General features: G+C 47.2%; 1 protein-coding gene across 7 annotated transcripts in view; it reads right to left on the bottom strand.

The window, feature by feature from the left end:
* The window catches only part of CAST (calpastatin), a 358,547-nt gene that overhangs the window by 109,400 nt on the left and 224,739 nt on the right, over window positions 1–24,408 (bottom strand). For 4 of the 7 annotated variants that reach the window (XM_063964046.1, XM_063964052.1, XM_063964047.1 and 1 more), the window contains one exon: window positions 16,246–16,302. The exons of 2 other annotated variants lie outside the window; for them this stretch is intronic. In XM_063964046.1, the coding sequence (XP_063820116.1) occupies window positions 16,246–16,302 (57 nt within the window). Of the gene's footprint in view, window positions 1–14,667; window positions 14,798–16,245; window positions 16,303–24,408 lie in introns of those variants that run through there. One more of the 7 variants, XM_063964051.1, reaches the window with a different exon arrangement.

Raw genomic sequence — 24,408 nt, 5'->3', positions numbered from 1 at the left:
AGCCCGCCCTGTCCCCCAGAGTGGTCATCTTCATCTGCTTTCCAGGAGAAAATTGAAAAGTCGGCAAGTAAGAAATGAAGGCTTGATTAAGAGAAAGTACAGTATGACTTATTATACAGTATGTTCCGAATGAGAGTTGCTGTTTAGATGATTTGAAAAATCAGAACCACACCTGGGAACGTAACAGTAGAAAGTATGTAAAATAAAAAAATAAATAAAAAAAAACACCCCACCCAGGACTCTACATACCCTAGGGAAATAATACCTCCTGAACCTGTCACATTAAGCAGTGTGTTATACAAGACATACAAAAGGTGAGACTAAAATTTCACAAGACAAATATCTTACAAAAATTTGTTCAACAGAATAAAACAGAACATAAATGTTATATGTAATACAAATGAATCTAGTAGCTCTTGATTTACATAATACAGTAGTACATGTGTGTCCTCGTACACCAAGCCTCAATACATCATGCTGTGCGAGACGCTTGGCGAGAGTGAGCTGCTAAGCCCCATGCTTGCGTTGAGCACCTTTTTCGCCTGAAAATGCATCTTGGTCGCAAACTGTGTGCGACTGAATCTGTGTACAAAGCACATCAGAACTTGGCATTGAAAAGAGCCACAGCAAATACATAATAGCAGTTTGTGCTGCAGCTACATCATAGCAGTTCGTATACAGATTTGGATTCAGTCGCACACAGATACAGAAGGGTCACATATCAAATTAATGAGGGCAGTAAAATGGTTTGTCACATACGTTTGCAATGAAGATTTTTCAGCAAAAGAGACAGACAGAACATGGGCGTCATTCCGACCCGTTCGCACGCAGCGGCTTTTCGCTGCGGCGCGAACGGGTGCGGAATGCACATGCGTGGCGGCCGCTGTGCGCGTCGTTGCCCGGCGACAGAGGTCACCAGGTTACGTCGCGGCTACCGACGTAAGCGGTCGCTGAGGCAACCGCTAAGAAGATTGACAGGAAGGAGGCGTGGCAGGGCGGATCCGGACCGTTGGAGACCATTTTCGGGGAGTGGTGAGTAAAACGCAGGAGTGTCCAGGACAATGGAGGGCGGAGGTGTGACGTCAAAGCCGGGCCCATCATCGATGGATCCATCGCACAGGGTAAGTATGTCCAGGGCTGGTCTACTTCTGCTTGAATTTTTTTTAGCTTAGCAGGGCTGCACAGGCGATCGCAGCCCAGAAAAGGGCTGTTTGGCAAGACGGCAGCAATCGTGTATGAGGATACATCTGAATTATACACTTCCAGACTTTTGGAAAGAGATTCTCTATTGGGTCAACCCTATTCCCCGCAAAGGGTGCAAATTGACGTTGCAGCGGTGTGTAAACACCAGCAACCGAAGCTGAACTCCCACCTCTCGCTGTCCCTTTTCGTGCCAGACTCACACATTTTTGCTCGCAGCACTTTGGGCGGTACGTCATAGTAAATGAATCACACTTTTTATAGCCTTTATTAACCAAAGTTGCTATAATGAATTTGGGTATTTTGCTGTATATATGTATAATAGTGTTCTATACTTTGAAGGCTGATGATGATTATTTTTTTCTGTAAGCAGCAAGCTGGAGGAGTTCCTGGAAAAAAAAAAATCTAACATTAAGGGAAGAATTAAATTCCTGCGGACTAACTGATCCCCCAGGGCTATACAATGAGCCCCAAAGCAGTGGCCACGGCAGCTATTATCGGGATTTTTTTTTGGGAGCCTCAGCAGGCTCTGGAAAAAAAAGCCAAATAATTAGGACTTGTTTCGCGAAGGTTTGTGAACTTATCATAGATTTGTTTTTGTCCAAAAATAGATATTTTTTTGAGTTGCCCAGAAAAAAAAAAAAAATCACTAAAAACTGGAAAAAATATTGTGCCTAGTTTAATTCCCCACTAAACGTAGAGAACCTGAGAGCAAAATATGCAAGATCTAGCTTCATTGTAAAAGTATCCTGGTATATTTAGTATCAGATTGGACTGGCCCACAGGGGGGTGGGGGGGGGGGGGGGGAGTAATATATATATATATATATATATATTAATAAGATGCTACTTACCGGTAAATCTATTTCTCGTAGTCCGTAGTGGATGCTGGGGACTCCGTAAGGACCATGGGGAATAGACGGGCTCCGCAGGAGACAGGGCACTTTAAGAAAGAAATTGGATACTGGTGTGCTCTGGCTCCTCCCTCTATGTCCCTCCTCCAGACCTCAGTTAGAGAAACTGTGCCCGGAAGAGCTGACAGTACAAGGAAAGGATTTTGGAATCCAGGGCAAGACTCATACCAGTCATACCAGTCACACCAATCACACCGTATAACTTGTGATAAACTTACCCAGTTAACAGTATGAACAACAACGGAGCATCAGATCAACCCTGATGCAACCATAACATAACCCTTATTTAAGCAATAACTATATACAAGTATTGCAGAAGAAGTCCGCACTTGGGACGGGTGCCCAGCATCCACTACGGACTACGAGAAATAGATTTACCGGTAAGTAAAATCTTATTTTCTCTAACGTCCTAGTGGATGCTGGGGACTCCGTAAGGACCATGGGGATTATACCAAAGCTCCCAAACGGGCGGGAGAGTGCGGATGACTCAGCAGCACCGAATGAGCAAACACAAGGTCCTCCTCAGCCAGAGTATCAAACTTGTAAAACTTTGCAAAAGTGTTTGAACCTGACCAAGTAGCTGCTCGGCAAAGCTGTAATGCTGAGACCCCTCGGGCAGCTGCCCAAGAAGAGCCCACCTTCCTTGTGGAGTGGGCTTTTACTGATTTTGGTAGCGGCAATCCAGCCGCAGAATGAGCCTGCTGAATCGCGTTACAGATCCAGCGAGCAATAGTTTGCTTTGAAGCAGGAGCACCCAGTTTGTTGGATGCATACAGGACAAACAGCGACTCAGTTTTCCTGACTCTAGCCGTTCTGGCTACATAAACCTTCAAAGCCCTGACCACATCTAGTAACTCGGAATCCTCCAAGTCACGAGTAGTCACAGGCACCACAATAGGTTGGTTCATATGAAAAGATGACACCACTTTTGGCAGAAATTGTGGACGTGTCCGCAATTCTGCCCTGTCCATATGGAAAACCAGATAGGGGCTTTTATGTGACAAAGCCGCTAATTCTGACACACGCCTAGCTGAGGCCAAGGCTAATAGCATGACCACCTTCCACGTGAGCAATTTTAACTCCACGGTTTTAAGTGGCTCAAACCAGTGTGACTTCAGGAAACTCAACACCACGTTAAGATCCCAAGGTGCCACTGGAGGCACAAAAGGGGGCTGAATATGCAGCACTGCCTTTACAAACGTCTAAACTTCAGGTAGAGAAGCCAGTTCTTTTTGAAAGAAAATGGATAGGGCCGAAATCTGGACCTTAATGGGCCCAAAGACACTCCCGACTGTAGGAAGTGAGGGAACCGGCCCAGCTGGAATTCCTCCGTAAGGGCATCCCTGGCCTCACACCAAGCAACATATTTTCGCCATATACGGTGATAATGTTTAGCCGTTACATCCTTCCTAGCCTCTATCAGCGTAGGAATGACCTCATCCGGAATGCCTTTTTCTGCTAGGATTCGGCATTCAACCGCCATGCCGTCAAACGCAGCCGCGGTTAGTATTGGAACAGACAGGGCCCCTGTTGCAACAGGTCCTGTCTTAGAGGCAGAGGCCATGGGTCCTCTGTGAGCATTTCTTGCAGCTCTGGATACCAAGTCCTTCTTGGCCAATCCGGGACAATGAGTATTGTTCTCACTCCTCTTTTTCTTAGGATTCTCAGCACCTTGGGTATGAGAGGAAGAGGAGGAAATATATAAACCGACTGGAACACCCACGGTGTCACTAGTGCGTCTACATCTATCGCCTGAGGGTCTCTTGACCTGGCGCAATACCTCTGTAGCTTTTTGTTGAGGCGGGATGCCATCATGTCCACCTGTGGCAGTTCCCACCGACTTGCAATCTGCGCGAAGACTTCTGGATGAAGTCCCCACTCTCCCGGGTGGAGGTCGTGCCAGCTGAGGAAGTCTGCTTCCCAGTTGTCCACTCCCGGAATGAACACTGCTGACAGTGCTCTTACGTGATTCTCCGCCCAGCGAAGAATTCTGGTGGCTTCCGCCATCGCCACCCTGCACCTTGGGCCGCCTTGGCGGTTTACATGCGCCACTGTGGTGATGTTGTCCGACTGAATCAGCACCGATTGGTCGCGAAGCAGGATCTCCGCTTGAATCAGGGCGTTGTATATGGCCCTTAGTTCCAGGATATTGATGTGAAGGCAAGTCTCCTGACTTGACCACAGACCTTGGAAATTTCTTCCCTGTGTGACTGCCCCCCACCCTCGGAGGCTTGCATCCGTGGTCACCAGGACCCAGTCCTGAATGCCGAATCTGCGGCCCTCGAGAAGGTGAGCACTCTGCAGCCACCACAGAAGAGACACCCTGGCCGTGGAGGATAGGGTGATCATCCGATGCATCTGTAGATGTGATCCGGACCACTTGTGTGTCCAGAATCATGCCCAGGAAGGGCAGACGCGTCGTAGGAATCAGCTGCGACTTTGGAATATTTAGAATCCAGCCGTGCTGTTGTAACACTTCCCGAGAGCGTGCTACTCTGATCAGCAACTGCTCTCTGGACCTCGCCTTTATGAGGAGATCGTCCAAGTATGGGATAATTGTGACCCCTTGCTTTCACAGGAGCACCATCATTTCCGCCATTACCTTGGTGAAAATTCTCGGTGCCATGGAGAGACCAAACGGCAACGTCTGGAATTGGTAATGACAATCCTGTACCACAAATCTGAGGTACGCCTGATGAGGTGGATAAATGGGGACATGAAGGTATGCATACTTTATGTCCAGAGGCACCATAAAATCCCCCCCTTCCAGGCTTGCGATGACCGCTCTGAGCGATTCCATCTTGAACTTGAACCTTTTCAGGTATATGTTCAGGGATTTTAAATTTAATATGGGTCTGACCGAACCGTCCGGTTTCGGAACCACAAACATGGTCGAATAATAACCCTTTCCTCGTTGAAGGAGGGGAACCTTGACCACCACCTGCTGAAGATACAATTTGTGAATTGCAGCTAATACAATTTCCCTCTCTAAGGGGGAAGCTGGCAGGGCCGATTTGAGATATCGGTGAGGGGGCATCTCTTCGAATTCCAGCTTGTATCCCTGAGACACAATCTCTATTACCTAGGGATCCACCTGGGAGTGAACCCACTTGTGGCTGAAATTTCGGGCCTAGCTCCGCCTGTGGAGCCCCAGCGTCATGCGGTGGATTTAGTAGAAGCCGGGGAGGACTTCTGTTCTTGGGAACTAGCGGTGTTGTGCAGCTTCTTTCCTCTACCCTTGCCTCTGGCAAGAAAGGACGCACCTCGGACATTCTTGCCTTTTTGTGAACGAAAGGACTGCATTTGGTAATACGGTGCTTTCTTAGGTTGTGAGGGAACATATGGCAAAAAATTTGACTTTCCAGCAGTAGCTGTGGAGACCAGGTCCGAGAGACCCTCCCCAAACAATTCCTCACCCTTGTAAGGTAAAACCTCCATGTGCCTTTTTGAGTCGGCATCGCCTGTCCATTGCCGAGTCCACAGGACCCTTCTGGCAGAAATCGACATTGCATTTATTCTAGAGCCCAGTAGGCTAATGTCTCTTTGAGCATCTCTCATATACAGGACAGCGTCTTTTATATGCCCCAGGGTCATCAATATAGTATCCTTGTCTAAGGTATCCAGATCCTCAGATAAGGAATCCGTCCATGCTGCTACAGCACTACACACCCAGGCCGACGCAATTGCCGGTCTTAGTAAGGTACCTGAATGTGTGTAAATGGACTTCAGGGTACCCTCTTGCTTTCTATCCGCAGCATCTTTTAGGGTGGCCGTATCCTGTGACGGCAGGGCTACCCTCTTGGATAAGCGTGTTAGAGCTTTGTCCACCCTAGGGGAGGATTCCCAGCGTAACCTGTCCGTTGGCGGGAAAGGATACGCCATAAGCATCCGTTTGGAAATCTGCAGTTTTTTATCTGGAGATTCCGAAGCCTTTTCACATAACTCATTTAGCTCATGTGAAGGGGGAAAGGTCACCTCCTGCCTTTTTCCCCCATACATATGAACCCTATTGTCAGGGACTGGGGTTTCCTCTGTGATGTGCAACACATCCTTCATTGCTATAATCATATAACGTATAGCTTTAGCCAATTTAGGCTGTAACTTTGCATCATCATAGCCGACACTGGAGTCAGACTCCGTGTCGGTGTCTGTGTCAACAATTTGGGATAGTGGGCGCTACTGAGACCCTGACGGCCTCTGCGACATAGGATCAGGCATGGGCTGAGACCCTGACTGTCCTAAGGTTTCAACTTTATCCAACCTTTTATTCAAGGAATTAACATTATCATTTAAAACCTTCCACATATCCATCCAATCAGGTGTCGGCGCCGTCGGCAGCGACCTCACATTCATTTGCTCCCGCTCTGCTTCCACATAGCCTTCCTCGCCAAACATGTCGACACAAGCGTACCGACACACCACACACATACAGGGGATGCTCTTTTTTGAAGACAGTTCCCCCACAAGGCCCTTTGGAGAGACAGAGAGAGAGTATGCCAGCACACACCCCAGCGCTATATGTCCCAGGAATCAAACAGTAACTTAGTGTTAACCCAGTAGCCTAATTTATGTGCCCCCCTCTCTTTTTACCCTCTTCTACCGTGTTTTTGCAGGGGAGAGCCTGGGGAGCATCCTCTCAGCGGAGCTGTGGAGAGAAAATGGCGCTGGTGAGTGCTGAGGAAGAAGCCCCGCCCCCTCAGCGGCAGGCTTCTGTCCCGCGTTTGTGTGTAAAATAATGGCGGGGGCTCATGCATATATACAGTGCCCAACTGTATATATGCTACTTTTTGCCAAGAGGTACCCAATTGCTGCCCAGGGCGCCCCCCCCTGCGCCCTGCACCCTACAGTGACCGGAGTGTGTGGGTTTAATGTGGGAGCAATGGCGCACAGCTACAGTGCTGTGCGCTACCTCAGTTTGAAGACTGGAGTCTTCTGCCGCCGCTTTTGAAGTCTTCTTGCTTCTGTCACCGGCTTCTGTCTTCCGGCTCTGCGAGGGGGACGGCGGCGCGGCTTCGGGATCGGACGACAAAGGGTGAGATCCTGTGTACGATCCCTCTGGAGCTAATGGTGTCCAGTAGCCTAAGAAGCAGGACCTATCTTCAGAGAGTAGGGCTGCTTCTCTCCCCTCAGTCCCACGATGCAGGGAGTCTGTTGCCAGCAGATTTCTCTGAAAATAAAAAAACCTAACAAAATACTTTCTTATAGCAAGCTCAGTAGAGCTCACTAAGTAGCACCCAGCTCGTCCAGGCACAGATTCAAACTGGGGGAGGGACATAGAGGGAGGAGCCAGAGCACACCAGTATCCAATTTCTTTCTTAAAGTGCCCTGTCTCCTGCGGAGCCCGTCTATTCCCCATGGTCTTTACGGAGTCCCCAGCATCCACTAGGACGTTAGAGAAATATAAATAATCTCAAGGGGCCCAGACCATGCACTGGCTTGGTTAGCCAAGCCTCTAAGCGTGGGCCCCTACCACTGCCTTCCCCCGATGGGCCCTTCATGCCCCCGTCCCACACTGCTTAGTATCCAGACAATGGATTAAGGATTCAGCTAGGAATGTGTAGTTATGTACTGTATGCAAGAGTCGGTGGCGGAAGTACCGTAGACAATGGGGGGGGGGGGGGGGGGGGGGTGTACCGAACTCCAACTTGCCCCCAGGCAGCGGGAATAGACTAACACCACTGGCTAGAGACTAGGTATAATATAAATGGAAGTAAAAACTCCTACTTAGACTGACCAATTTGAGACACATGTGGTGTCTTTCAGTACAATATACTCTAATGTATATTTTGGGGAATCTGTATTCATTTATTTTGTTTCTTAAATGATGTGGCTAATGCAATGTACTATATTTTATTTTATATCTTTTAAAAATAGCTTAATTATAGCTTCCAAACTCAGCACTAACTGGTAACGTATTTAAGTAGAATATCACACAAGTCTGCTAAATGTAACATACTGTAGGCGACAGCCGGAACTTTATACTGTACATTCACAAAATCTGATGTCTCATTTTATGGTCACTTGCAATATAAAATGTATATATTGAATTAATATATGGGATAATAATGCAATCCCTATTGCAAAGTATGAAACTATTACACGTTGCGGAGGCATGTGATGATATAAACCATGAGGATGTAGCAAAAGTGTTTTTACAGCTCATAGAAAGGCAAGATAACTTCTTCTATTCATAGTAAATTGCTGGAGGAGTTGTGTTACTGCTTAGAAGAAACAGGATCCCCCCTACTGAACACTGACTTATGACACAAAAACCCACCATTTATAAGCGGTGGCCTCTGATCTTGTTTGTTTATGTAAATTTTGTTTGCAATGATTCATAGACAAATTAGCATCACCAGGCTGTGCATTACAACAGAGTGTGGCATAAACATCAGTTCATGTGAGATCGTATTGTAGCCTTATATGTCGCTGATGTAAAAATGCACCTGTCTGGACATATTAGATATGTGTGAGTTTTCAGACCAGAGTAGGCCCAATGTACCCAAAATGTAAATGAACTTACTTAGCACATATGTGTGAAACCCAATCAGACATTTGCTTTAATTTACACAGGTTGTATCGAATTGGTCAACACTAAGAGGGTTATTCAGCTTCAGTTGTAGAAACTGCTAAATCGTAAATGGACAATTATGGCCCTGTGACCGCATCGCGCGGACTTTCACAATGCGACTGCATCCAGACAGGATGTGATCTAATTGTGATTGACAGGCGGTGGGCGTTCAGGGGCAGCAACGTAGTGTTGGTGGGCAGTGGTGTGGGAAACGCAGGCGTGTCATGAAAATGATCAGTTGCCACCCAGAAACGCCTTCTTCCTGTCTATCACCTTGCAATCACCACTGCGATCGCGTTCTTCGTAAGGTCCCACGCTGCCTGGCGTTTCCTGCACATTGCGGTCGCGACAAACAACTGCAGCGTGCGATCGGGTTGGAAAGACCCCCCTTGTTCATACATAGCCTCCACTGAAACCTGCAGGCCTGAGTTGGAAGTAAATTGGCCAAACAAGAATATTTTATTTGCCCATGTGCAGAGATGTATGCATCTGGAGATGTGACCACACCTGTGTGCACACCTAGTTTACCTCTAGTCAACAATACTTGCAGATACTATACTAGGTGCAAAAGATACACCTACAAGAAGGTGTATTACCCCTAATATTCAGCTCTGCCTAACTCACAGTTCCACTGATCCATCCCACAGAACTTTGCTTATGTGAGAAAGCCTCACTGCCAACATACATGTAGATGTAAAACAATTATATATATATATATAATTTTATTTTTTGCATACACTCTGCAAACGGGTTCAGTATGAAATACCGATGGCTGGGATGTATATGAACAGCGGAATCCCGGCCACCAGCACGCCGGCAGCGGGGGGATCGCTAGTAAGCACCTTGCGAGCTTGCTGCGCTTGCCATGCTGTGGGCACGGTGGCTCGCTGCAGGTTATATTCTCCCTCCATGGGTGTCATGGACACCCATAGAGGGAGAATAGCCTGTCTTGCCGGTATTCCGGCACCCGCATTGTACCGCTGTGTGGGATTCCAGCGTCTGCATTGTGATCGCTGCGATCCCATGCGGTATCTTAACCGATTCCCCTGCAAAGGAGCAAACCTACTATGTGACAGTTCCTATGACAGTAAGCATGGGGTATTTGTGCACATCAGAAAACGCATAAATGTTGCATGCGCCACTATTTTTACTACCCATATGATACCTAAATGAACAGGCCTATAAAATAAAATAAAATAAATTTAAAAAAAAAAAAACAACAACAGTAATGCTTATAATTATAACATACATTACTTGTACATTTTATTTTATGTTTTAAGCTTTGAATTATACATATTGTTCAGTAATCATGGATATTGAACGTAAAAACTAAGATTTTTCTTTCTTTGTGTTCTTGTATTAGGAAGCACTATGTGCCCAGGTACAATAGCTTTGCAGTGCAGAAAGGTCTCTTCCGACATTTATTATAAACGCAAATGGGCTAAGAAAGCAGCTAGTTGCATTTCTGGTCTGTGCATTGTTTGTATGCTGCAGCTATTAGATGTTAAACCACCCCAAATCTGACTCGGGCTACTAAAGCTGGCCATACACCTAAAGATCATCATTCCAACTGGATGGTTAGTATGAACATCTGTTAATGTGTGGGAGCAATGACAACTGGTAAAATTAGTTTAACCAATTTGTCCGAATGACCGTTTGATAGTTTTCCAGAATTTGGGAGCAAATGGGCGATTGTCATTTGCTTCCAAACTAGTTGGAATGCTAATCTTCAGATGTGTGTCCAGCTTCAGACTACAGACCGGATGCGGTCAGGATCCAGACAATCAGAATATGGACAGATGGATCCTGATGGTCAGAATCCCGACGGATCCCGAAGGTAAGTACTGGCCTTGGGGTTAGAGTTAGGCACTAGGGCAGAGGTTCCCGAACATGGTCCTCAAGGAACCCCAATTGTCCAGGTTTTATGTATATCCATACTTGGCCACAGATGACTTCATTAGTACCTCAGTCAATTTGTTTTAAACATCTGTGCTAAGCCATGGATATACTTAAAACCTGGCCCATCAGGGTGCCTTGAGGACCGTGTTTGAGAACCTTTGCACTAGGGGAAGGGGAAGGGTTAGGGTTAAGCTGCAGGACAGGGAGGTTAGGGGTAGGTTATAAATACTGCAATCCCTCGTTATTCTGACTATCAGGAGCCTGAATGCTGGAATTTCGCACCCAACCCCTACAGACAACACTATCAGCTAATTAGGCTGATCTGCCTAGTCACTCACTATGCACCCTGACACATGGCATATTGTGATAGAATCTAAAACATTGCCAACCTATTAGCAGATTATTGTACACATGCACTAAAGTACATCATCCGCAAACTAAGTGATCCATCCTGACCAGTCAGTTGAGCAGCACCAACTGTTGAGCTATAACTGCTTTCTTATATAACAAGCCATGGGGCAGACAGAGAAAACAGATAACAACTAAGGGATCTATGTACTAAGCCTTGGAGAGAGATAATGTGGACGGAGATAAAGTACCAGACAATCAGCTCCTACCTGCCATGACAGTTAGGAGCTTTTTGGTTGATACTTATCACCGTCCACTTTATCTTTCTCCAAGGCTTACTACATGGGGAAGGGGGGAGGATGTACTAACTAAGCAGTAAAAAGAGTGGAGAAGTTGTCCATGGCAACCAATCTGCACTGAAGTAACATTTATAATTAGCATACTATAAAGTTATACAGAGCAGCTGATTGGTTGCCATGGGCAACTTCTCCACTGTTAATCTTATAGACCTCCTAAAGCTGCAATGATACTTCATAAATGTAACTGTAATAAATTAGCCTTAAGTACAAAACGTTATCCCCACAACTTAGTAACATTTTTAGACAACAAAGAAAATAAATGTGATGACGTTAAAGGGGAGATGAATAAGGTGCACCTAAATCTATAAACCTGTTACAGAGCATGTGAACACCTATTTTAGGTAATAGGCTTGTAGTGTATTACTGCATATCGCGGGTATGCAGCTAGCTGGGATATCAGCAATCATTATGCCAACACTGCATATGTCGGAGCCCAGTTGCCGCCAACAGTATGCCAATAATATAAAAATAAAAGCAGCATGTTTAAAGTGATATCATATACACAGCATTATCTATTATGTTGGCCAGTATATTTGGTAGAGACCATTCTGCTGACCAGTGTACACAGCAGAGCCCATTCTGTTACCCTATATACAAGGCACAGCCTCGCTGTCCTGATTAGCACAGAGCCTTTTTCTGGAATAGTATAAACAGCTGTGTAAATCTGTAGCCAACTGTTGTCCAGTGGGCAGTGCCCTATTCCAACTGCTAGAGAGCCTTAAGCTGCCCATACCCACAGCAGTGTCCATGCATTTTGCAATAACATGCAGTTGCCAGGTACTGAGCTTAAATCCACTTATACCCCTTTCAGACCGCCACCTCTGAACACGGGTTGGCCCATGAACGCGCATAACCCGTGTTCACGTGTGGTCTGAAAGGTGCAAGGGTTGAAATACCAGGTCGAGTGACCCGGTATTTCAACCCTGGTTGTGAGCAGGCTCACTGCTCAACCCGGCTCACTGTGCGGTGTGAACGGGAGCTGAGTCAATGCGACCTGTTTCCCGTTCATTCTCTGTGTACGGGCGGCGCTTGGAGATCATGTGATCTTCAAGTGCCGCCTACATTACGTCACCGCTGACGTCACCAACCCGGCAGGTCGCACGCTGGGAGATCCCGTGTCAGGCTCCCGTGTGCGACCCGCCTCAGGCAGTCTGAAAGGGGTATTAGTTGAATGAGTACATTCCTGCATAACACTTTGGGGCAGATTTAACAGCAAGTGATATTCTTGTTATCACTTGTTACAAATCTTGTTACAAGGTGCTCCAGGTAATCAGCTCCTGTCAATTTCCAAACACATGACAGTTAAGAGTTGATTGGCTGGAACACCATTTAACATTCCTAACGAGTGATAAGTAGAATATCACGTGTTATTAAATCTGCCCCTTAAAGAGCAAACATGCTTCATTCACATCAGTCCCTGCATGAGTGCAGCTTACAATCTATGGGGCGTAGTCACGATCCCTTATGGGACCCTTACACATGCAGAGATACTAGTTACCGGAAACAAAGTTCTCTGAGTTTGCCTGTGGGAACCAATGCAATCTCCAGATGACGTTTGTTTGTGCCATGTTGCAAAGAGAGATCTGATCAGATCCCTTCACCGCCTCTGCATTGCAAGTCCAGTGTCCATGAGCATGTGCATGTGTGAGCTCAGATCATGCATGCGCAGTTGGTAGGGGTAACACTTTGGTAGTCGTGTCAGGGATCATGGAGACAGCTGCTTTTTCCCCTTAACAATAATGAATTGCTTTTTGTAGTTAAGTATATACCACTGCAACTCAAAGAAAGGTGGATAATTGATTACAGAGGCTCAATAAGCCATCAATAATAAACAGATCCCTATATTCACTAGCACCACATGTACACAAATACATACTACAGCGGTACTCTGAGGCATCAATATTAATGCTTGTCAGCAGCACAAAATATATACACAGAGAATATTTTGGTGAAAGTAAGTACAGCCTCCCTCAGCCACATGGACAACACCCAGTAGTTGCCTCTGCATTGGAATATACAGCAGGAGATCCTTTCTACATACATAGGCTTACCATACTGTCCCTTTAAACCGGGACACTCATGAATTGCACATGTTCTGTAGCTGGATGACTTAATTTAATCAGCCACAGAACCTGTGTAATACATGAGCGGGATGGTATGGTAATTCTATACATGCCCTTCACCAACCAACAGCCTGATTCAGAGGTGAATACAATGTCACTGTTGTAAGCAGTGAGTTTTGCTACTGTGCATGCATCAAAGTCACACCGTGCATGTGCGGCGATGGTCTTGTAGCAACGGCCTAATGAGGATTTATTCGCGAAATGATTGACAGTCAGGGAGCATTTGAGGGTGGTAAGTGGGGAGTGGCGACTCAAACGCAGGCATATAATAGCTTGCAGCTGCGATCCTGTACACGGTTACGTTTCCAGCGTCTTACGTCGGACTGCCATGCTGCTTGTGTATCAAGTCACAACCTTCGGCTGCTGGTGGGATGGGTGCTGAGGGTTGGTGAAATGTATGTATAGCCTTACCATACCATCCCTTTACACTGGGACGCTCATGTATTACACATGTTCTGTGTCTTTATACACAAGCGGCGGATCTCATATCTCAGTGGGCGCCATAATACAAATCCCTACGACTGCGACGTTTGCATATTGCATCGCAGCTACAATGGCACTTGTGTACATCTTGAATCAGGACCTGGCCTAGCTTGGTTACTGTAACAGAGCTACCAAAGGTCTGGCCTGTGTGACCACAGGGTTACTAGGTAACACAGCAGGTACTTACGAAATTTCACTGGACACCTTTCAGTTGGTGTTAAAATATATTTACACATTTTGGATACAATCCATGCTGAGCCCAGGGCACTCCCCATGGACACACAGCATGAAGCAACAGAAACACCAGTGACTGATGTCAGTGTTCACACACGAGCTGCCCCCATATATACGTCCCATACAGTATATACACGCTGGATGAATGGTGGCCACATATTACAGCAGAGTATTGTAAAATGAGAAAAAAATGTAAATGAGAGCATTCAGTGTGGGGCTAATATTCACTCATTACATTCAGAGTAGCACTAAAGCACACAAACAAATAACACCACACCCTGTATATAAGACTAGTGTACACTTCTTGGTTATTGCAATATATATGATCTGTGAGTACTGTATACAGACAAAACTTTCCAGATATTGCCAACAAAAAACAAAGTAGTTTGCACACACCCACCCCCCAGACAAACGCCTTCTGAACTTGTCATTAGAATTTCTGCAAACCCCCAAGATATCACCATTATAGTTTCCCAGGGCTAATGACAGCTGCTTGCACTGAAGCAGAGAAAGCTCTGTGAGAAGTAACACACATACCTGATTTCTCAACAGAAAGCCCTGCGTCCCCAGCGATATATACACTGCAATTTAACCACAACATCAGAATTTATTTTTTGTGTGTTGGCAAATCACCCTGTGTCTGCTACGTAATTAGGCTCTTCCCAAATCTCACTGACACATGACGTGACGCAGCCATTCCAAGCTGCATCTCTAACAGCCTAATCTCCACCCAAAGGCCAGAATAACTCCACCTATTCCTTCACAGGACTTAACCCTTACACGCCTTAGTGATATATATTAAACATATACAAATTGCATACACATCATACACTCAGACAAGGGGAACAAAATGTATAAATACCTAAATCAGCGCATAGTACAACACCATGTCATTACAGTATAACTATTTCCTTGTACTGTGTAATCACATTTTTTTTTTATTATTATGCTCTGATGTATTAAAGGCATTGAAACGTTGCCATACCACGCTGACAGAGCTCTATTTCATGCAGGCAACCAGCTAAGTATTGTTTTATATCGGGAGTGCTGGGCCTTGTGGACTTTATATATATATATATATATATATATGCCTTGGCCTTAAAATTAACACACGCACCGTCCTGGGGGTTTGGGTGTATTTTACCAACGGTCGGTATCCGACGCTGGGATCCCGGCCGCAGAATGTTGGCGGGAGGGAGGTGAGTGCAATGCAGCCCCTTGCGGGCTTGCTGCGCTCGCCACGCTGCAGGCTCGGTCTCGCTATAGGTTCTATTCCCACTCCATGGGTGTCTTGGACACCCATGAGTGGGAATAGTTCCTTTTAGTCGGCATGCTGACTGTAGGGTTTGTGAGGCTTCAGGATGTAGGGGGAGAGTTGTGACCAGTCACATAACTACATTCCGTCCTGGTTGTGAGGAACAGCACTAGTGTTACCAGCACAACTGTTGTGCTATTTCATTTAGTTTATCAATATAGAATAAATATAAGTATTTCCATCGAATCGGGAGCATCAATGGTTGCCAACCGTCACTTTCTGATGGCCATCTATTCACTGCAGCAAACAGCAGAATTCACTATTCTCACAAGCTATGTAATACCTCTTTACACTAAAATGCCGGGGCGCACCCGGAATTTGGTATATGGATCCAACCTGGGTGCGACCCGGCTGAGACCCCTTTCAGAGTGGCGGCTGGACCTGGCTTTTTGCTGGGTCGGTGATGTCACTGCACAACATGTGACCAGTGCCTGTGCTTGGAAATGAGATAATCTCCTAGTGCCGGCTCTCCCTATGTTGTAAACGTGTGCCGGTCGCATCAACCCAGCTTTACACTGCACAACAACCCGGGTCCTTCCCAGGACCAACACTACCAGCTAGCCGGGTTGGATTCCCGGGTCACTGGACCCGGTCTAACCTTTTTTCATAGACAATATCGGTGCTTCTGGGCTCTGGGGGAGTACAAGGGAAATCGCATAGTCAATATCTCACCATATGTATGCACCCTGTACTGTACAGCGTACTCCCTCATCAATTTTTGCACTTTAAGCCTAAATATTTGTAACCCCAGAATGTTTCTTTAATAAAAATAATAGATAACACTAATTAAACTTAATTACCTTACTAGCCCCAGCTGCAACTGCTGCTGCCGGTTCACTCGTACTCCCATGTTTTTTCTGAAAAACAGAATATGGATAAAACTAAGTTTGTTGTTTGTTAGATCAAGTCATGTACATTACCTGTAACATAATAAGATTTTACTTACCGTTAAAAATATTTCTAGTAGTCCGTAGTGGATGCTGGGGACTCCGTAAGGACCATGGGGAATAGACGGGCTCCGCAGGAGACATGGGCACTTTAAGAAAGAATTAAGATTCTGGTGTGCTCTGGCTCCTCCCTCTATGTCCCTCCTCCAGACCTCAGTTAGAGAAACTGTGCCCGGAAGAGCTGACAGTACAAGGAAAGGATTTTGGAAATCCAGGGCAAGATTCATACCAGCCACACCAATCACACCGTATAACTTGTTATAAACTTACCCAGTCAACAGTATGAACAACAACAGAGCATCAGTTCAACCCTGATGCAACAATAACATAGACCTTATTGCAGCAATAACTTAACTATATACAAGTATTGCAGAAGAAGACCGCACTTGTGGCGGGCGCCCAGCATCCACTACGGACTACGAGAAATAGATTTACCGGTAAGTCAAATCTTATTTTCTCTAACGTCCTAGTGGATGCTGGGGACTCTGTAAGGACCATGGGGATTATACCAAAGCTCCCAAACAGGCGGGAGAGTGCGGATGACTCTGCAGCACCGAAGGAGCAAACACAAGGTCCTCCTCAGCCAGGGTATCAAACTTGTAGAACTTTGCAAAAGTGTTTGAACCTGACCAAGTAGCCGCTCGGCACAGCTGTAATGCCGAGACCCCTCGGGCAGCCGCCCAAGAAGAGCCCACCTTCCTAGTGGAATGGGCCTTAACTGATTTTGGCAGCGGCAATCCAGCCGCAGAATGAGCCTGCTGAATCGTGTTACAGATCCAGCGAGCAATAGTTTGCTTTGAAGCAGGCGCACCAAGCTTGTTGGAAGCATACAGGATAAACAAAGAGTCTGTTTTCCTGACTCTAGCCGTTCTGGCTACATAAACCTTCAAAGCCCTGACCACATCAAGCAACTCGGAATCCTCCAAGTCAGTAGTAGCCACAGGTACCACAATAGGTTGGTTTATATGAAAAGATGAAACCACTTTTGGCAGGAATTGTGGACGGGTCCGCAACTCTGCTCTATCCGCATGGAAAACCAGATAGGGGCTTTTATGTGACAAAGCCGCTAATTCTGACACACGCCGAAGCCAATGCTAGTTGCATGACCACCTTCCACGTGAGATATTTCAATTCCACCGTTTTGAGTGGTTCAAACCAGGGGGATTTCAGGAAACTCAACACCACGTTAAGATCCCAAGGTGCCACCGGGGGCACAAAAGGGGGCTGAATATGCAGCACTCCCTTCACAAACGTCTGAACTTCAGGTAGAGTAGCCAGCTCTTTTTGAAAGAAAATGGATAGGGCCGAAATCTGGACCTTAATGGAACCCAATTTTAGGCCCAAAGTCACTCCTGACTGTAGGAAGTGAAGGAAACGGCCCAGCTGGAATTCCTCCGTAGGGGCATTCCTGGCCTCACACCAAGCAACATATTTTCGCCATATACGGTGATAATGTTGAGCTGTCACGTCCTTCCTAGCCTTTATCAGCGTAGGAATGACCTTATCCGGAATGCCTTTTTCCGCTATGATCCGGCGTTCAACCGCCATGCCGTCAAACGCAGCCGCTGTAAGTCTTGGAACAGACAGGGCCCTTGTTGCAACAAGTCCTGTCTTAGAGGAAGAGGCCACGGGTCCTCTGTGAGCATTTTTTGCAGATCTGGATACCAAGTCCTTCTTGGCCAATCCAGAACAATGAGTATTGTTCTCACTCCTCTTTTTCTTATGATTCTCAACACCTTGGGTATGAGAGGAAGAGGAGGAAATACATAGACCGATTGGAACACCCACGGTGTCACCAGGGCGTCTACAGATATCGCCTGAGGGTCTCTTGACCTGGCGCAATACCTCTGTAGTTTCTTGTTGAGGCGGGATGCCATCATGTCCACCTGTGGCAGTTCCCACCGACTTGCAATCTGTGCAAAGACTTCTTGATGAAGTCCCCACTCCCCCGGGTGGAGGTCGTGCCTGCTGAGGAAGTCTGCTTCCCAGTTGTCTACCCCCGGGATGAACACTGCTGACAGTGCGCTTACGTGATTCTCCGCCCAGCGAATAATTCTGGTGGCTTCCGCCATCGCCACCCTGCTCCTTGTGCCGCCTTGTCGGTTTACATGAGCCACAGCGGTAATGTTGTCTGACTGAATCAGAACTGGTTGACCGCAAAGCAGGGTCTCTGCTTGACGTAGGGCGTTGTAAATGTTGATGTGAAGGCAAGTCTCCTGACTTGACCACAGACCTTGGAAATTTCTACCCTGTGTGACTGCTCCCCACCCTCGGAGGCTTGCGTCCGTGGTCACCAGGACCCAGTCCTGAATGCCGAATCTGCGGCACTCGAGAAGGTGAGCACTCTGCAGCCACCACAGGAGAGACACCCTGGCCCTGAGGGATAGGGTGATTAACCGATGCATCTGAAGATGTGATCCGGACCAGTAAGTCCCATTGAAAAGTCCTCGCATGGAACCTGCCGAAGGGAATGGCCTCGTATGATGCCACCATCTTTCCCAGGACTCGAGTGCAGTGATGCACTGACACCTGTTTTGGTTTTAATAGGTCCCTGACCAGTGTCATGAGTTCCTGAACTCTCTCTATCGGGAGATAAACCCTTTTCTGGTCTGTGTCTAGAATCATGCCCAGGAAAGGCAGATGAGCCGTAGGAACCAACTGCGACTTTGGAATATATAGAATACAGCCGTGTTGCCGTTACACTTCCAGAGAAAGTGATACGCTGTTCAGCAACTGCTCTCTTGATCTTGCTTTTATGAGGAGATCGTCCAAGTACGGGATAATTGCGACACCTTGTTTCCGCAGGAGCACCATCATTTCCGCCATTACCTTGGTGAAGATTCTCAGGGCCGTGGAGAGACCAAACGGCAACGTCTGAAATTGGTAATGACAATCCTGTACCGCAAATCTGAGGTACGCCTGATGAGGTGGATAAATGGGGACATGAAGGTATGCATCCTTTATGTCCAGAGACACCATAAAATCTCCCCCTTTCAGGCTTGCGATGACCGCTCTTAGCGATTCCATCTTGAACTTGAACCTTTTCAGGTATATGTTCAGGGATTTTAAATTCAATATGGGTCTGACCGAACCGTCCGGTTTCGGGACTACAACATGGTCGAATAATAACCCCCTCCTTGTTGAAGGAGGGGAACCTTGACCACCACCTGTTGAAGATACAATTTGTGAATTGCAGCTAACACTATTTCCCTCTCGTGGGGGGAAGCCGGCAGGGCCGTCGGTGAGGGGGCATCTCCTCAAAGTCCAGCTTGTATCCCTGAGACACAATATCTATTGCCCAGGGATCCAACAGGGAGTGAACCCACTTGTGGCTGAAATTACGAAGACGTGCCCCCACCGGGCCTAGCTCCACCTGTGGAGCCTCAGCAACATGCGGTGGATTTTGTAGAGGCCGGGGAGGACTTCTGTTCCTGGGAACTAGCTGTGTTGTGCAGCTTCTTTCCTCTGCCCCTGCCTCTGGCAAAAAAGGACGCACTTCGGACTTTCTTGTTTCTTTGTGTTCGAAAGGCTGCATTTGATAATGTCGTGCTTTCCTAGGCTGTGCAGGAATATAAGGCAAAAGATCAGAATTACCAGCTATAGCTGTGGAGACCAGGTCCGAGATCCCTTCTCCACACAATCCTCAGCCTTCCATATGCCTCTTAAGTCGGCATCACCTGTCCATTGCATATTCTACAGGACACGTCAAGCAGAAATCGACATAGCGTTGACTCTAGAACCCAGTAGACTAATGTCTCTTTGGGCATGTTACACATATATATATATATATCTTAAGACAGTATCTTTAATATATATATCTATATATATATATACATATATATATATATATATATACATACTAGGGTCTCAATCTCTGCTGATAAGGTAGCTGTCCACGCTGCTACAGCGCTATAAACCCATGCCGACACAATCGCCGGTCTGAGTAGTGTACCAGAATGTGCACGCTATCTGCAGGATCCCTGAGGATAGCTGTTAAGTCAGGGCTACCTTTTGGGCAAACGTGACACCCTAGGGGAAGATTCCCATCGTAGTCTGGCCCTAGTAGGGAAAGGATACTCCCTGAGAATTCTTTGTGGGAAACTGCAGTCTCTTGTCTGGAGATTCCCGCTCTTTTTTTATCATGAGAGGAGGGAAATTTACCTCAGCTTTCTTCCCCTTAAACATGTGTACCCTTGTGTTAGGGACAGATGAGTCATCAGTGATATGCAAATCATCTTTTATTACAATAATCATATATTGAATACTTTCCTGCCATTTTGGCTGTAACTTTGCATTATCGTAGTCGACACTGGAGTCAGACCCTGTGTCGATATCAGTGTCTATTATTTTGGATAGTGAGCATTGAGAGACTCTGAAGGTCTCTGCGACATAGGGACAGACATGGGTAGATTCCCTGTCTGTTCTCTAATCTTTTGTGCAATAAATTCACCTTAGCACTTAATTACACATATCCAAACAGGTGTCGGCGTTGTCGACGGAGACACCCCTCACACACACATTTGCTCCATCTCCTCCTTAGGGGAGCCTTTTACCTCAGACATGTCGACACACACGTAACGCCACACCACACACTCAGGGAGTGCTCATCTGAAGACAATTCCCCCACAAGGCCCTTTGGAGAGACAGAGAGAGAGTATGCCAGCACACACCCCAGCGCTATTAACCCAGGAATAACACAGTAACTTAATGTTAACCCAGTAGCTGCTGTTTATATTGATTTTTGCGCCTAATTATGTGCCCCCCCCCCTCTCTTTTTACCCTCTTCTACCGTGTATCTGCAGGGGAGAGGCTTGGGAGCTTCCTCTCAGCGGTGCTGTGGAGAAAAAACATGGCACTGGTAAGTGCTGAGGAAGAAGCCCCGCTTCTGTCCCACTTAAATATGGGACAGAATGTATGAGCCCCCTTGGCGGGGGCTCATACATATATACAGTGCCCAACTATATATATGCTAAACTTTTGCCAAAGAGGTCCCAATTGCTGCCCAGGGCGCCCCTCCCCTGCACCCTGCACCCTTACAGTGACCGGAGTATGTGAGGTGTGTGTGGGAGCAATGCACTGCAGCTGTGCGCTACCTCTGTGAAGACTGGAGTCTTCTGCCGCCGATTTCGAAGTCTTCTTGCTTCTTATGCTCACCCGGCTTCTGTCTTCCGGCTCTGCGAGGGGGACGGCGGCGCGGCTCTGGGATCGGACGACGAGGGTGAGATCCTGTGTACGATCCCTCTGGAGCTAATGGTGTCCAGTAGCCTAAGAAGCAGGACCTATCTTCGGAGAGTAGGGCTGCTTCTCTCCCCTCAGTCCCACGATGCAGGGAGTCTGTTGCCAGCAGAGCTCCCTGAAAATAAAAAACCTAACAAAATACTTTCTTACAGCAAGCTCAGGAGAGCTCACTGAACAGCACCCAGCTCGTCCGGGCACAGATTCAAACTGAGGTCTGGAGGAGGGACATAGAGGGAGGACCCAGAGCACACCAGAATCAAAATTCTTTCTTAAAGTGCCCATGTCTCCTGCGGAGCCCGTCTATTCCCCATGGTCCTTACGGAGTCCCCAGCATCCACTAGGACGTTAGAGAAAGAGTAGGGGTCCCCCGTATTTTCTGTACCAGCACCGGGCTCCACTAGCTGGACAGATAATGCCAGAGCCGGGGGACACTTTTATACCGCTCCCTGCGGCCGTGGCATTAAATACCCAACTAGTCACCCCTGGCCGGGGTACCCTGGAGGAGTGGGGACCCCTTCAATCAAGGGGTCCCCCCCCAGCCACCCAAGGGCCAGGGGTGAAGGCCGAGGCTGTCCCCCCCATCCAAGGGCTGCGGATGGGGGGCTGATAGCCTTGAGTAAAATTAAAGAATAATGTTTTTTTGCAGAAGAACTACAAGTCCCAGCAAGCCTCCCCCGCAAGCTGGTACTTGGAGAACCACAAGTACCAGCATGCGGGGGGGAAACGGGCCCGCTGGTACCTGTAGTTCTACTGCAAAAAAAATACCCAAATAAAAACAGGACACGCACACCTTGAAAGTACAACTTTATTACATACATGTCGACACACACACATACTTACCTATGTTGACACGACGTTCAGTCCACTTGTCCAAGTAGAATCCACGGGGTGTACCTGAAAATAAAATTATACTCGCCTAAATCCAGTGTCCAGTGATATTTGTAATCCACGTACTTGGCAAAACAAAAAAACGCATTTACCCGATCCACACGGACTGAAAGGGGTCCCATGTTTACACATGGGACCCCTGTCCCCGAATGCTGACACCCCCTGTGACTCCTGTCACAGAGGGTCCCTTCAGGCAATCAGGGAGCGCCACGTCCTGGCACTCTCCTGATTCCCTATGCGCGTCTGAGCTGGCAGACAGCGCATCGCACAGCACCTCCATTAGTTTCAATGGTGGGAACTTTGCGGTCAGCGGTGGGGTTACCCGCGGTCAGCCGCTGACCGCGGGTGACCTCACCGCTGACCGCAAAGTTCCCACCATTGAAGATAATGGAGGGGGCTGTGCGATGCGCGTCTGACAGCTCCGACGTGCATACAGCCAATCAGGAGAGTGCCATGACGTGGCGCTCCCTGATTGGCTGAAGGGACCTTCTGTGACAGCAGTCACGGGGGGTCTCTGCATTCGGGGAAAGGGGACCCCACATGGGACCCCTTTCAGTCCGTGTGGATCGGGTAAATGCGTTTTTTTATTTTGCCAAGTACGTGGATTACAAATATCACTGGACACTGGATTTAGGTGAGTATAATTTTATTTTCAGGTACACCCCGTGGATTCTACTTGGACAAGTGGACTGAACGTCGTGTCAACATAGGTAAGTATGTGTGTGTGTCGACATGTATGTAATAAAGTTGCACTTTCAAGGTGTGCGTGTCCTGTTTTTATTTGGGTATTTTTTTTGCAGTAGAACTACAGGTACCAGCGGGCCCGTTTCCCCCCCGCATGCTGGTACTTGTGGTTCTCCAAGTACCCGCTTGCGGGGAAGGCTTGCTGGGACTTGTAGTTCTTCTGCAAAAAATAAGAATTTACTCACCGGTAATTCTATTTCTCGTAGTCCGTAGTGGATGCTGGGAACTCCGTAAGGACCATGGGGAATAGCGGGCTCCGAAGGAGGCTGGGCACTCTAGAAAGATCTTAGACTACCTGGTGTGCACTGGCTCCTCCCACTATGACCCTCCTCCAAGCCTCAGTTAGGATACTATGCCCGGACGAGCGTACACAATAAGGAAGGATTTTGAATCCCGGGTAAGACTCATACCAGCCACACCAATCACACCGTACAACTCGTGATATGAAACCCAGTTAACAGTATGAAACAACAGAGCCTCTCAACAGATGGCTCAACAATAACCCGATTTAGTTAACAGTAACTATGTACAAGTATTGCAGATAAACCGCACTTGGGATGGGCGCCCAGCATCCACTACGGACTACGAGAAATAGAATTACCGGTGAGTAAATTCTTATTTTCTCTGACGTCCTAGTGGATGCTGGGAACTCCGTAAGGACCATGGGGATTATACCAAAGCTCCCAAACGGGCGGGAGAGTGCGGATGACTCTGCAACACCGAATGAGAGAACTCCAGGTCCTCCTCAGCCAGGGTATCAAATTTATAGAATTTTGCAAATGTGTTTGCCCCTGACCAAGTAGCAGCTCGGCAAAGTTGTAAAGCCGAGACCCCTCGGGCAGCCGCCCAAGATGAGCCCACCTTCCTTGTGGAATGGGCATTGACAGATTTTGGCTGTGGCAGGCCTGCCACAGAATGTGCAAGCTGAATTGTATTACAAATCCAACGAGCAATAGTCTGCTTAGAAGCAGGAGCACCCAGCTTGTTGGGTGCATATAGGATAAACAGCGAGTCAGATTTTCTGACTGTAGCCGTCCTGGAAACATATATTTTCAGTGCCCTGACAACGTCTAGCAACTTGGAGTCCTCCAAGTCCCTAGTAGCCGCAGGCACCACAATAGGCTGCTTCAGGTGAAACGCTGACAC

This window comes from Pseudophryne corroboree, chromosome 1 (genome assembly GCF_028390025.1).
Source record: "Pseudophryne corroboree isolate aPseCor3 chromosome 1, aPseCor3.hap2, whole genome shotgun sequence".
Lineage (NCBI taxonomy): Eukaryota > Metazoa > Chordata > Amphibia > Anura > Myobatrachidae > Pseudophryne > Pseudophryne corroboree.
Note: the sequence above shows the minus strand (reverse complement) of the source record. Positions and strands in the feature narration are given on the sequence as shown.